Source organism: Pteropus vampyrus, unplaced genomic scaffold, assembly GCF_000151845.1.
Source record: "Pteropus vampyrus isolate Shadow unplaced genomic scaffold, Pvam_2.0 Scaffold166, whole genome shotgun sequence".
NCBI lineage: Eukaryota > Metazoa > Chordata > Mammalia > Chiroptera > Pteropodidae > Pteropus > Pteropus vampyrus.
In genome coordinates, this window is record NW_011888947.1 from 2858881 (window position 1) to 2874665 (window position 15785).

The 15785-nt window shown below is 39.5% G+C and overlaps 1 protein-coding gene across 2 annotated transcripts in view; it reads right to left on the minus strand.

Moving 5' to 3' along the window:
* USP10 (ubiquitin specific peptidase 10) overlaps nucleotides 1-11613 on the minus strand; it is a 59805-nt gene extending 48192 nt beyond the window's left edge. Inside the window, exon 1 of one of the 2 annotated variants that reach the window (XM_011370279.2) lies at nucleotides 11451-11613. In XM_011370279.2, the coding sequence (XP_011368581.1) occupies nucleotides 11451-11471 (21 nt within the window). In that variant the 5' untranslated portion in view covers nucleotides 11472-11613. The remainder of the gene's footprint in view (nucleotides 1-11450) is intronic. The other variant, XM_023536670.1, reaches the window with a different exon arrangement.
* Nucleotides 11614-15785: the final 4172 nt, after the last annotated feature.

Consider the following 15785-nt stretch of genomic DNA (forward strand, 5'->3'; position numbering starts at 1 on the left):
TTTCGGTCTCACCCTTCACCCTCCGAACCACATGCGGCCACTACCGGACTTTCTCTAAAATGTGAATCTAATTATTGTGGTCCCTAGAACAGCCTTTCAAGGCTCCCAAGACCCTCTAAGATAAAAGGCTCAAGCAGGACTTGGGTCCTTTCTAGCTTTCCAGACTCATCTACCATGTTCCCCAACAGCCAGGCACTGCAGCTCTCTGCACTTCCACGCCGCTGTCCATGGGATCTCTTGGATCGAGTGCCTTCACTCTGGCCCACTGGCCTGGCCAACTGCTTTCCACACTACAGAACTCAGTTCCAGAGTCTCACCTTTGCAAACGATTTTCCTAAAAAATGTGACGAGTTACTCACTTTGGATTTTAACAGTTACTAACTCTTTCCCACACTCGACTGTGGACTTCTTTGGATATATGAACTATGTTTTATCTTTCATTAATTTGGTCAATAAATATTTATTAAGCACTTATGTCCTAGGCACTGGGAATGTATCAGTGAAGAGAACGTACAAATCCTTGCCCACATTAAACTTACATCATGATAAGGGGAGACAGAAAATAGACAAAAATAACTATGTAAGAATATTAGTTATACAAAGTATTGAAAGGTGCTAAGTGCTTTGAAAAGAGTGCAAGGCAAGAAGGTGGCAAGAGAAGGTTCGATTTGTAAAGCTGGCCTCCCTGAGAAAATGTCATCCACACAGTGGCGAAAGCCAGAGAGCAAGATGCATGGACAGAGAATGTGTCTAGAGCAGAGGGTCTGAGATAGAGATGCCTTCTTCCCACTCATTTTTGTATGCACAGTGCTTGGCACATAGACGAGCTCTAAAAATAACTAGTGGATGAATGATGACATTGGCTGACATACGCAACAAAGGTGGCAAACAGAAAAAATAACTGAAGCAAGCCAACTGAAAAGCTTCCAAGCTCATCACTGACACAGGCTCTCTACCTAAACGCTGACAGCTCCATGGCTCTTGAGTTTGGGGGATAAAGGCACCTGCTCTGCCCAGGTCAACAAATGATCACTGCCATGGCCCACTAACTGGACATGAGAAAGCTGTGGTGAAAGCGTTTTATTTGTACCAGTAACTATCCTCTGATCTCAGGACTACATTTGTTGAGAAAAGCCCAAAGAATGAAACAAAACAGATCATCTGATATATAGGTCAGTCACCTGGATTCAAGAAACCGCACAAAAGAGATAAAGAGAGCCATGAAAAACCTTTAAAGGAAGCTTAAAGGTCACCCATGCATTCTAAATAGATATTATAATCAATCTGAATACTTCATGAGCAGCCCATCACTTTTTAATCAGCTCTTAATTCTAAAAAGGTATATGCAAATCTGTATGCTGGTTCTGTACGCTGTGGTCCTGTTCTTCACTGCCAGAACTAGAAACACCAAAACAAACCCATATTCAGTCTTGAACATAATGAATGACAATCACGTGTTCTCTTTATTTCCTTCAACTGGTCCCTCCTGTCAATTAACTTATCCATTCAACACACGGTAAAGGCAAGACACTGTGCTAGGCAGTGGGGGCAAGCTGGAGGAGAACCAGACCACATGATACTCGAGAAAATCTTCCTGAGACAATGAGATCATTCCTAGGGCCCCTGAACTCCTACTTCAGAGCACCTGCCAGAGCTCTAGTTAGACAACCATCTGTGTGGTGTTTCCCTCCGCCAGACAGGGCCATGTCTTCCTTGAGCCACTCTGGGCATAAGGCCAACATAAGCCTGGCAGGCTGCAGGGCTCCTCGAATGGCCAACTGACCATAAGAAGAAAGATGGAGCACCTACAGAATCAAAGTACACAGCGCCCTCAAAGCTTACTATATACATGAGCTTCCTTTTTCATAGAGAAGTGATGGACTAATTAACAAAGCTAACTCAAATCTGTTTCCATCCAAGAAGTCAATGGCAAAGAAACAAAATGGCAATATACTTTTTGTTCACCTTAAAAAGAAACTCATTCGTTCAACATGTGTCAGGATGAGAGGCAAACTCTTTCCAAACTCAGCTCTGGTAACTGTGTCCAGGACTAGTCATTGCTAGGATATTGCTACACTATCATTGTGAGTCAAGTTCAAGTTATAGTCAGCTAAGTTTCCAGCCAAAACTGAAGAACATACTTTTATTTTTTTTTAAAGCTATCTTGTATCTTTTCTCACTAAAGAGAACTCTAGTCACAGATGAAAAAGTTTATGATACTGATCCTAGCACTTAACTCACACTGTGTAGTTGTGGCATGGAAAAGTCAAAAGTTCAATAAGACCCAAGATGAAACCAAGAGTAATTATTTTACCAGTTTGTGAAAAACTGGAGATAAGAATTTCCTAAACTGATAAATCCATGACCAGCAACCGAAAAAGGCAGCAAGAATTTCTGATGTTAAATTGGCTTAAGACTGTGTGCACACATCTCCAAAGAGATTTTGATCACAATCAGGCTTCAGGATGAATTAGAAAGTTAGCTCCAATTCTCTGGGACATTATTCACAGTTAAAATGAGCTGTGGTGGAGTCAGTGCTGCTCCCATACCATCCACCAGGGCCATTTCACAATACAGAGCACGGCAGTCATCAGGCAGAGTGTCTCATGGCTTTGGGGAACATTTTTGTACTTATATATTTTTTTGTAATTGTGTTTTACAACTTATAAACCCCAACACATGCCCCGGCATACATCAAAAGATAAATAAATGTTTGAAAGGAATTAATCAGTTAATAAAGTTCAACAAAACAAATCTCATTCTGAAGACCCAATGTGGGAGATCTCCAAAGAGGCAAAACTTACGGGTTTTTTAGCTGCTTGTTTCCACAATTCATCACACCCAGTGCTAAAATTAGATAATGTCACCTCTCAGAGTGGTACTAACCTGTATTTTTGGTTGTTGATGTTCATACCTAACTTAGACTGGAGAAGTTAAAATTTTTTTGTCCAAAATGTGATGTAACTAATCTTAGTCAAAAGAAAGTGCTCAACAGGCTAAGTGGGAAGAGCTGTAAACAAAACCACACGGAATCTCTGAAACTTGAGTGCGGTTCAGATAACCCGGGAGAGTCATCTAAAACACAGATTTGGGGCTTGGTCACAGGGATCCCTACTCAGTACATTTGGATGATGATCAGGGTGCTAGGTGATTCTGATGCGACAAGATCGTGACCAAGGATCACAACTTAAATACTATGATATAAAATGATCCCAAATGTCTAAAATTTATGACAAAAAGTACTGAAGCATTTAAAAATATTAACAGCAGTTTATCTCAGAGTCGTGGAATATCATGGGTGATATATTTTTCACATTTTCTTATTTTCAAAGGTGCCTCCTTTAAAAAAAAAAAAGGGAATAATGTCCCCAAATGACATTCCCTAAATACTCTATCCAATTATCGCTGATGACACTCAAGGGCCATTTGCCCTGCATTAATCTGCCTCAGATGTCCCCAAAAGAATACCCTACATTTTTCCCCTCAAAGTTTTGGGGTTTAAGAGGCTTGGGATGCTGAGATGAACAGAGAGAATATTCCCAGATCTGGAGAAGAGCCCGAAGAGTGATACCCTTGACAACTCACGAAAGCCCCCTGTACAATCATCTCAATTAGCAATGCTAACAGAGTGGTACTACCCGCTTCCTAAAACCTGTAGTTTCCCACAGACACCCACCTGCTTACAAAATCAACGCAGTCTCTGGCTTGGACTACCAAGGTCCTTCACCTCTCCTCTGACCCCCGTCCCACCACTTCGCCCTACACATCCATCAGCCACAAACCTATCCCAGCTTCCCAAACATGCCACAGGCTTTGAGACTGCTCCTCTATATGTTCTCTCCTATATGCCGTTGTCCTTGTGTTTCTCTGCCTAATTATCGCCTTTCTAGAAGAGGTGTCTTCCCAGCTTCCCAACACTGTCATACTTTTTTTCAACCTATCTTATACCTAAACATCTCTTAAATTGTGCCACTTCTCTCCACTGCACCCTCCCTAGTCAAAAGTTCAAGGACCCTTCTACCTAATCTCCTTATGGTCACTGTGACCCTGCTACAGTCTATTCTGCATAAGGCAGTCAGAGTGTGCGCCCAAAATACAATCAGATTATGAGGTTCTGTAGTCAAACACTGTGTCATGCCCTCTTCCACATTTTTCCTCAGGATAAATACAATAACTTCTAAGAATGGCTGTAAGGTTGAAAAGACCCTGTCTACCTCTGTCTCTAGCACTGAGCTCAGGACACGATGGCTTTCTATGAGTTCCTTAACTGCTTCAAACTCCCTTCAGTCACAGGGCCACTGTTCCCACTGTCTCATGCTCTCAGCTAAGGCACCAATTCCAGGAGAACCTTTCCTTGACTTTCCCAGGCTATGCCAAAGGACTGTGTTCCCTTCCTTCCAGACATATTTCTCAGTTTGGAATGACACATGCATTACTGTGATTATCTGATTAGCAACTGTCTCTCTCACAGGACAGCAAGCTCTCCGGTGAGAGACAATGCCTGTTTTTGCTCATCACTCCATCCATCCTCAGTGCCTGGTAAACAGGAGCCACTCAATAGCTATTTGATGAATGAATGAATGAATTAATCAAAGTTCTTGACTAGGCTGTTCACACTTCTTTTACAATAATTACTACCCTAAAATAGGATTTATCAATTACCGTTTTTCTCTCCACTATTCTGTGTACTTCTAAAGCACAGGAACGCTCTTTTCAGCTCTATATTGCTAAAGCCAGCCACTAGAAACCAGTTTGAACAATTACACAAGATATAAAGTCTTTTATATGTGCTTCTGAATAAGTGTCTGATGTCCTACAAATTAATTCCAAACGAAATAGAATGCTATCCTTTGGAAGACCTGATTTTGCATTTTATTAGTAGTCGAAGTGGTTGAATGTCATTGTCTCTGGGGAGATGAACCTGAGGTGAGGAGTGTTTTACTTTTTTTTTTTTTTGCCACTGCAGTATTTTGATAAAAACTAAGGGGAAGGAGGGAAAAACTTCGTTCTAGAGAAGATATGAGAAAACCCAGGTTAATTACCCGATTCTCCTACTACTCACTCGTCCTGGTGACCTACCAGTCTCTCAACTAAGAAAAGGTCCATCCCTTCATAATTTTTTCTAGTGTAGAGGTGACTAACAGACAAGAATCTCATTTTGAATGAGACATGCTTTTACAACAGAAAAACTGGAAAGTATTCCTGCTGTAATTAAGGGGCTAAATGTCTTCGACATATCATTTTTAAAAAAAAATGTTGTTTGGACATTTTATTACTCAGAAATTTCTATGGCACTTCCACGGTCCTAATGAGCCACTTTAACCTCCATATATTGACTCTATTCCTTAGCAAAATCGGGTGAAAATAAGAAAACTTGCTTTGTTTGAATAGATGACTTTAGTAATTTTAAAAACTAGAGCTGCTCCAAAAAAGTTCAACTCAGTGCCTTTCTGGTTAGAACAAACTGTACTATGATCTAATGGAACACAACCAAAAACAAGCATAAAAATATATATCAAACTGAGGATTAAGGATCAGAGAAAAGAATGACTTACACTTTTACTTCAAATACTTCTGTATTGTTGGCATGTTTTAGAAATAGCATGTCTTTATTTTGTATTTTAAAATAAGAACTTTATTGAAATGCACTCCACACAAAATTTAGAAATAATGAGTAACATATTAGTAAAACTTAGTAATTAGTAACATATTATTCTTTAAACATTAAAATTTTTATTCCATTCACTCATCCGTTTCATAAACTTTGAGGTAAGGGAAATCATAATGTAAAATGCTGTGCCTTTATCAGTCTCTTCTAGAAAAGCAGTTTGGCAAAGTAAAAAGGTAAAGAATTTAGAAGTTCAAAGACCTGCTTTTAATTTTTAAGTCTCTGATCACTCACTTAAAAGCCACGTGACTTTCAGTCACAATCTCCCTGGGTCTCACTTTACTCATGCTTAAATAGGTGATAACAATACATCACAGAGTTGCTGTTAAGTGACAAACAAGTCATGGTACTTTTAAACCATGCAGTTTATAGGTTGCACAACATTCTCCACATGTCAATTACTGCAGTGCTTCGTGTTATTATAATAAATATTTTCTTCCTTGCCCAATTAAGTCTACCCAGAAGGCCTATCCCAGGTCTCAAATAAATATACACATCTTAGAAGCCATCTAATGGGAATTTCTACTCAAAATATCAATAGTTCTTTTTTTTTTTTACTACATTAGGCAAGAATGTCCAAAAACTCTAGAATTAAACTTCATTTTCAAATTCTCTTCTAATTCCTCCAAAGCATCAACATGCCCTATCAAAAGGAAAAAGACTGATATTTTCAGAAATAGGGAAAGTACATATTTTAATGCAATAAGACCAACATATCTCAAGAGGCATCACTTCACTCCTCTAAAGTTATAAACTGTCTGAAATAGGAGAAACGCAAAAGAACATTAGAAATCCTCTTGACAGTTATCAGAATATCAAATAAATTCACAAGTTAATTGGTCCCGACTAAATTTAAATGAATATAATAAAATTAAAATGTGGTGCTTTTATCCAGCGCAAAGGACACTATCATGTTTATGTGAGAACAATTAATGCAGACTGTAACTTGTTAGATCAAAAGGCAAATCAAAATTTCTACACAGAACCATATATTAAATATTCCTGGGCACTTCTAGCTCACAAGGTCCTTGGCTTGCAAAATGTAATTTATAGAGATATCTAGTTTTATTCAAACTATTAAAACATAAAAATGAGTACTTCTGACATGTATTCACAATAATGGTAAATTTCTATTTTTGTCAACAGGGAGAATAAGTTGAGAAAATGGTCTAAAAAGCCATTCCCACCACTTCAGTGCCAACTAGTGGGTCTCGTCTAAGGTCTACAGCTGGGGGGAGGGGGGGGCTACACTATTCATGGGACTCCTCCCTTTCTATCCCAGCCAGACATCCACGATAACAGGTCTGTTACATGAACCCCTCATTTTGTGCAGTATTAATGCGTGCGTGTTTTTCCCTACATTGTTTCTTAGAGCATGGCATACCTGATACATCTAATATTATTCGATTAACATTTAAACATATATTTTTTTCCACAGTAGCACCAGTGAGAATATGTTTGGAGCTGTCATGATGAATCTTTTGATACTTTTAAGACTAGTTTGCCAGAAAAGAGCAAGGGCATACCATTTTGCATCCAGTACACATAGATGAAAAGGAGCATATTTTTATAAAACAAAGACAAAAATCTACCACCATCAGATATTGGGGGGGGGGGGGGGATGTAAATATAGGAAGTCACAAGAGTGGGATCGCCAGCCTATTAGGAAGCACTTTCATTTCTAATGCACTAGTTGTGAGACTCTTGAATGAGAGTGCAAGCTTAGGAGATAGACTTCGAGCTGATACCAGGAAAATAGAGAACTGTTCTGAAGAATGACAACTAAAAAAGCTACAGACAAAGCCCAAATGGGGTAGGCATGAGGATCACAACAGTAGCCATCATGAGGACGTAGACACTCGGTGGCAGGCACTGGGCTAACACTCTACATGCATTTTATCTAACAATTCTTGAGACAGGAAAAAAAAAAAAACTGTAGGAAGATATGCTTTAATTCTCTCTGCATTATCATTACCTCCCAGCCCCAAACCACACTTCTACTTCTATACTTCACCTACTCTATCTACTCCCAGGAGAGGGCAACCAAAGCAGAGCATGTTTCAAGACTGGGGACAGAATGGAGTTAAGTAGCTGATAGCTTCTGGTTTCTCAGGTCTTCTGCTGAAAATAAGGTCACCTCTAAGCTTTCAAATAAAATAGTCAGAAAGTGGCCAGCTCATGAAAAGTCTACATTCTGAAGACTCCATATCTAGCTTTATGAGATTCTACAAATTCTGACCCTTGAAACAAACACTATGAACATAGCCCTCAGATCTTTATTTTGCCTACACTAGTTCAGACTTTATGGATAGAAATAGTCACAGAAAGACTTTTTGGGAGATCACTTCAATAAACAGGAAAACTGCAATCCAAGCACATGTAAGTCTTTGAAAATGAACATCTACACTGCTGAAGTAGCACTAAAGTGACAAATGACGGTAATCCCATGGCCCAAGGCCAGTAAATTCCATTGCAAACAGATTTATCTGTTTTGTGCCACAGTGATTCTTGCATGTGTGGCAGTAAATAGAATTGTAACAGCCTCGTTACAAATTCAAAAGAAAGTTCTTCCTACTATTTTTTTCATACTTTAGTATATTATCAGCAAGAAGTATCCTCAGCAACCACCTTTAATGTGCCACTTGAAAAACCAGATCCTTTAATAGCAAGTACTTACATGTCTGAAATTTGTAAAAACACAAAAACAAACAAAATAACCGTGATGTAACTAACTCAACCAGAGATGATACAACTTTTCTCAATTACCTGAATATTCTGAGCGGAGCACAAAGTAAATGTGCCACTAGGTTTGGCATTAAATAATCATTACGCTTCGTAATCATTTTCTCTTTTAAGTTTTCCTATGTGAACCCTTACTAAATCATGTCAGTTCCACATTTAAAAAAAAAAAAAAAAAGCCCTGGAAAATATGTCCTAACTTTTGCTCTTCAGAGGAACTGAGAATGAAGCAAGTCCACTTATTATTCACTGTAAGGTCAGTACACTGTGGTCCCAACAAATGGGCTCCAGAGCACGAGGGCAAGGCCCTGGATACGTACGGCTCATCTGCACTACTGGTCTGTAGAAACCACTGAGGCGATCATCAACTCACAAACCTTAAATAGCATGTCTAGTCTTAGGATGTGTTTCGATATTTTGCTGTCATTATGCAAAGGAAAACTGGTATTTCCAACTATCCTGTATCCAATTTTATTTACTTCAGCTGCTTTGTCGGACTCCAATAAAAATGTATCTTTTGAGAATTACTAATACAGTTGTCAGTTATAAAGCTATTCAATGATACAGTAATACTCTGCTACATGCTGTAAATTGGATCCAAGAAATTCCATAGTGTAATATGTGGGGGGCCCCCACCATTTTGAGGTAATGAAAAGACTGGGGTGAGCATGCTGCAGAGGACCAGGACAGAAGCAGCCACATGACATCCAAACAGGGTGTTGCAGGAAGCATTATTGTGGGAATTTCACTATAAATGACCTCAGTGATCACAAAATTTTCTTCTGGTTTAAGGCAGAACCAGTCAGTTGCAATTAATTACCTCAAATCATTTATCAGTTCCCTCGTGACAACAAATATTCATAAATTAGAAACGTACTTATACTTCAACTGTCAAAGTTCATCATTTGTATTTGCTAAAATGTTGAAAGCTACTGGCATTAGAAATGTTTCCAAGTTTTGCACTGTTTCATGTTAATCCAGGGAAGAGGATTCAACCAACAGTAATAAGATATAATCTATATAAATAAGATATAATCTATATAAATTTTTAAAATTGTAACCTTAACAACCAAATTTTAAAATGATCCTTACTGTTAATTTGTGGTTGTCATTCCCAATAGGAAACAAGCAAAATGCACATCATGGTGTTTAGCACAGGGTAAGTGCTCAATCAATATCTGCTGAATTAATGAATGAATGGCCATTAAGGCTGCAGGACCCTTAGGACAGCAGGTAAATGAATAAAACAAATTTATTAAAATGTTCAGCTTGACTTAAGCAGGATCCAATCATTAAATCCTGTCACATATGATTTCATTATGTGTTTTCACTACTATTCTTTTAAAAAATTATGAGAAATCATACTATTTCCTTTGTTACCCTCTTTGTGCTAGAACTTAAAAGCATTTAAAGTATACTTTAAAATAAACCCAAAGTGCTAACATTTATGTTCAGCTAACTTTTGCCACTTCAATTTTCTAAAGATGTGTATAGACTATGTTGTTGTATGAAACACAAATACTAAGACAATGAATGCAAATAAAATTACAATTAATTTTACATATTATCACCACTAATTAACATTTCAAGCAATTTTGCATTGTGATTGGTGCTTATAATGGAAGTAAATTATGCCTAAACATGCTTTCAAAATCACTATGAATATTATATTACACATTAGTTTACAATAAACCTTATACCTGTCCATACTTATTTTAACAAACTATTTGCATTAATATTTAAGTTGAGAAAAAGGCAAATACCCAATCTCTTAAAATCTTTTAATTACATATTTGTAAAGATTATTCAACAACTAAGTCCCTTTTTTCAAGAAGAACTATACTAAATACTAAAAAGTAGATGTACATGTGAACAAGTTAAAGAGGGAAACTTCTAGCAAACTAAAATATCAAAAATTTAAATTACAGCTTCCTTTAAGATCTAATTTTTCAAAAACAGGGTTTTGCGTTTTAAATTCCACAACACGCATTAATTACAATTGTTATTAAAACCTTCATTTCCAAAAGTGCAACAAAAACCAACAGCTTATACAGGGTTAGGATTTACCGGCCACCAGTTTTCCGAATAGCTACTTTGTTTCATTTTCCCATATTTAATGCAAAACATACTGAGATAGTATAAAAATATGCAATAATTTCTAGGGATTATATGTCAACAAATCAGCGGTCTACAGCAAGCTTGACAAATACTACTACATGCCGATTTTTATCCAGAGTGATTGTAATGGGCGTGGGGGAGATACGAGCTCAACTCTACACATACATCTCCCTGAAAGCGAAGGATGCGTTTTACTTTCTTTCCACTATGAGATAATTATAAAAGGCCTCTAAGCTTTAAACACTGTGGTGACAGGGTGCGTTAGTGTCAGCCAGGCTAAGACCGATTCGTGCAAAAGATGTCACTCAAATGCAAGTAAAAGTACGGTCCTGCCGACTTATTTCGAGTTTTCTTTGCAACAGTAACATAAGGCTGCTCCTCAGTGAGCTGACTCTCAAAAAACAGAAAACCAGCAAGTCCCCCGTGGTCAAGCATGCTGAGAAAGCAAGCTTTGGAGGCGTGGGGGAAATGGGGCACCCCCAAATCTTGATGGCTAGCTCTGAGCAGAGAGACGACCGGAGTGCGTGGATGGCTCTAACGCCCTGAGAACCTCCCGAAGCACGCTGGCTACCTCTCGGGGCGACAGGGGCCCCATTTCCACAGTCGGCACGGTCCAGCCAGGAGGTTAACCCCTTCGCGTCCCCCACGCCCTCTCCGAGCGGGCCCAGGCGCCCCCTCTCTACTGCTCCCTCGAGGCAAGGGCCTGGCGGGCCGTGGCGCGAGTCGAACCAAGGCTGCGAGCGGCCAAGGCGCGGAGGCCGTAAGAGGCTCGGGGCCTAGTCCCGGGCAGCATGTCCCGGCGCCCTCCCCCACTCCCACACGCTCGCTCCGGGCCAGGGTGCGGGCGCTCGCCGCCGCCCTCCCCGGCGCCCGCCCGCCCGCGGCTCTGGGCCCCTTCCTGCCGAGGGCACAGGCCGGCGGCTACCTGTGGGCCGCGGAGGGCCATGGCGGCCCGTTTCAATGAGCCTCGGCGCTAGTCTGACTCCTCACGCTGCTACCCCCGCCGCCGCCATCTTCTCGCCCGCACATACACACTCGCATCGGCCGCCGCGCCTGCGCACTGGTCGCGCGCCGCGGGGCGCGGGGAGGCCAGACGCGCCGGGCCCGCGCTGCGCATGCGCGGCCGACAGGTGGGCGTGCGTGGCGGGAGCCGGTCTGGGGTGGACTCTGAACCCGTTCCCTGCCGGCGGATGCGGGTCCGCGGGGCGAGGACGAGGAGTTCTTGGCCCCCAGCTGAGATGTCGGAAGGGAAAAGGGCAAAGGACGGAGATGATAACGCCAAAGCGCCCCGCAGGCCTCGGCCTCTCACCTGCAGGGAAGCCACTTAGGAGCTGGGCAGACTTGGGACGTCCGGAGAACGAGAACTGCGGCCTGAGATCGGAGCAGGGTCTCCCTAAGTCTAGGGTCTCGGTAGTGAGCACAGAAGATCCGCAGGAGTCCCCTGGTTTATAGAGATCACATTTCCATCCATTCATTCACTTATTCACTCTTCATTCATTCCACAAACATTGAGCGTATGTGCCGCGCCTTTTGCTAGGCACTGGAGAATATTTAAAAACAATCCAATGCACTTGTAAAACGCTTAACATTGGGGCCTGGCAAAGAGTAAGCACGTTTAATGAGTGTTTCCTATTAACATATTGCATGTATCCAGACAGACCAGCTTTTGGGTAATTGGTTCAAGAAACAGTGAGCCCCCTACCTGACCATGCAGTTTTCCCATCTGGTTTGGTCCCCGTTCTAGCTGAGTGATTTCAGGCAAGCTATTTCACTTTCCTACGCCTTTGGTTTCCTCGCCTATAAATGAGGCTAATGAAATGTCTGATAATATTTCTGTGAGGATCAAATTAGATAAATGTGAGCATACAGGCCAAGAAAACCAGCCCTCAGTGAAAATTAGCTACTGCAATTATTATTCATAACTATTATCAACAAACATGTACAGAGAGCCTACTCTTGCCAGATCCTGTACACAGAGACCAACAGAAAGATATATTCCTACATTCCATAGACATCTATCTGCCCTGGTCTTTTCAAATATGAGACGCTATTAAAATTTAAGTGGGGTGAGGGATTGTGCTAAAATAAATTATCTAAAAAGGCATAATCAAATACAATGTATTAATCTTGAATAGATCCCGGTGTTCTTTTTTTAAGCTAGTAAATATTTTTTGACTATTGTAGAAATTTGAATATGGCTGGGATATGGATGATTTTAGTGAATTATTGGTAATTTTCATAGTATAATAATGATATTGTGCTCGTGTAAGAGAATGTTCTTATCGTCAGGCTATGCATCTGTAGAATCTAGAGATGAATGTTATAATGCCTACAATTTATTTTTTTAATAGTTCAACAAAAATTAAAATCATATAAACACAAATATGTATAGAGAGAAAGCAAATAATGCAAAATATTAACAATTGCTGGATCTAAGTGGTACTGTAACTTTTCTGTATGTTTGAAATTTTTATAACAAGCTAGGGGAACAGAATGTAATATTGTATCCATGCTATGGTTACAACTGCAGAAAAAAACTGGAGGGGCATGAAAACCCATTGGTGACTTATGGTGCTTGATATCTGATTTTTATCATAATGGTGCTTGAACAAAAAATAATTATAATAAGACTCCTAATTTACAAATCACAGAAATATTAATGCATGATTTTAATACAAAGAGATAAATGTTAAAAGAAAGATATGAACAGGGACTGTGGGTCCTGCAGTGCCTAGCAGGCCCTGGTACTTGCAGAGGATCTAGGGGTAGTGGTAGAACCCAGAGTCAGTAGAGGCCTGAATCAAAATCCTGACTCCGCCACTCACTGGCTGCATGAACTTGAACTTCAGCAGGTTATTTAATCTTCCTGCGAATCTTCTATAAAAGGAGGTATGCTAAGCAGAATAATGGCACCACCCCCAATCCTAAAGATGTCCACATCCTAATTCCTGGAACATGTGAAAATGTTATGTTATCTGACATGGCAAAAAGGACTGCGAAGGTGTGATTAAATTAAGGATCTGGAAATGGGGATATTATCTTGATTTATCTGGGAGAGGCCCATGTAAGCATGAGGTTCTTATAAGAGGGAGGCAGGAACCATAGAAGATTCCTAACTGCCATGGCAATCTTGAGAAGAACAAAGTTGGAAGTATCAGGCTACCTGATATCAAACTACCCTACAAGTCTCTAATAATCAAAGCAGCATAGTACTGACATAAAAACAGACGCATAGATCGATGGAACAGAATAGACAGCCCAGAAATAAATCCATGCTTGGATGGTCATTTAATCTATGACAAAGAAGACAAGAATATATAATGGGGGTAAAGACAGTTTCTTCAATAAATGGTGTTGGGAAAACTGGATAGATACATGTAAAAAATGAAACTGGACCACCTTCTTATACCACATACAAGAATAAACTCAAAATGGATTAAAGACTTAAATGTAAGACCCAAAACCATAAAACTGCTAGAGGAAAACATAGGCAGTAAACTCTGACACTGCTCTTAGTAATATTTTTTTCTGATACATCTTCTTGGGCAAAGGAAACAAAAGAAAAAATAAACAAATGGGACTACATCAAACTAAAAAGTTTTTGCATAGCAAAGGAAACCATCAAGAAAATGAAAAGACAACCTACTAAATGGGAGAAGATATTCACCAATGATACATCTAATAAGGGATTAATATCCAAAACTTATAAAGAACTCATACAACTCAATACCAAAACAAACAAACAAACAAAAAACAATCTAATTAAAAAATAGCCAAAGGACCTGAGTAGGTACTTCTCCAAAGAGGACATATAGATGGCCAATAGACATTTAAAAAGATGCTTGATGTCATTAATCATCAGAGAAATGCAAATTAAAAGCACAATGAGATATCACCTCACATCTGTCAGAATGGCTATCATCAATAAATCATAAACAACAAGTGCTGGTGAGGATATAGAGAAAAGGGAACCTCATGCATTGTTGGTGGGATTGCAAATTGGTGCAGCCACTATGGAAAACAGTTTGGAGATTCCTCAAAAAATTATGCATAAAAGTACCTTATGACCCAGCAATTCCACTTGTGGATATTTATCCAAAGAAAACCAAAACACTAATTTGAAAAGATATATGCACCCTTGTGTTCACTGCAGCACTGTATACAGTGGCCGAGATGTGGAAGCAAGCTAAGTGTCCATCGATAGACAATTAGATAAAGAAGAGGTGGTACATTTATACAATGGAATATTACTCAGCCATAAAATAAATTAATTAATTAAAAAAACGAAATCGTACCATTTCTGACAACATGGATGGACCTATAGGGTATCATACTAAGTGAAATAAGTCAGACAGAGAAAGACAAATACCATATGATCTCATATGTGGAACCTAAGGAACAAAATAAATAAAACAAACAAATCAGAAACAGTCTCTTAGATATAGAGAACAAACTGATGATTGCCAGATGGGAGTGGGTTTGGGGGGCTGAATGAAAAAGGTGAAGGGATTAAGAAGTACAAATTGGTAGTTACAAAATAGTCATGGGGATGTGAAGTACAGCACAAGGAATAGAGTCAATAATATTGTAGCAACTATGTATGGTGTCAGATGAGTACTAGACTAATCAGGGGGATCATTTCGTAAATTATATAAATGTAACCTCTATGCCGAAACTAATATAAAATAATATTAATGTCAAATCTAATTAAAAAATGAAAATTAGAAATAAATGAATGACAAAAAAAAGAAAAAGAAATTTTAAAAAATCACTTTGTCTCAAAAAAAAGAGGGTGGCAGGAGAGTCAAACAATCAGATAAGAAGATATGGAAACAGAATTGGATGGGAGAGAGAGGAAGAGAGATGTGAACATGCTGTGCTGCTGGCTTTGAAGATGGAGGGAGGGGCCATGAGCCAAGAAATGCGAGCAGCCTCCAGAAGCTAGAAAAGGCACTACCTCTCCAGACCTCAGTTTCCTCATTTGTAAAATGAGAGAAATAATAACTGGCAAAAATGTAGTGTAAATAAATATGACAGCAAAATAACATATGCAAATCACCTAGCAAGATGTCCAGCATACAGCAAGAGCTCAGTAATATTCCCAGACTCTTAGGGAAGAAAGGTAATATTTGCACAGGAAGGACTCAGGGCATTTGGCAGGATTTATTGCCCATGATAAAATTCAAGCTTGCAAGAAAAATTAGAATTTTAGGAAGCTCTTCTCCACCATTGTGATCTGGGCAGCTTCCCAACACTTAAA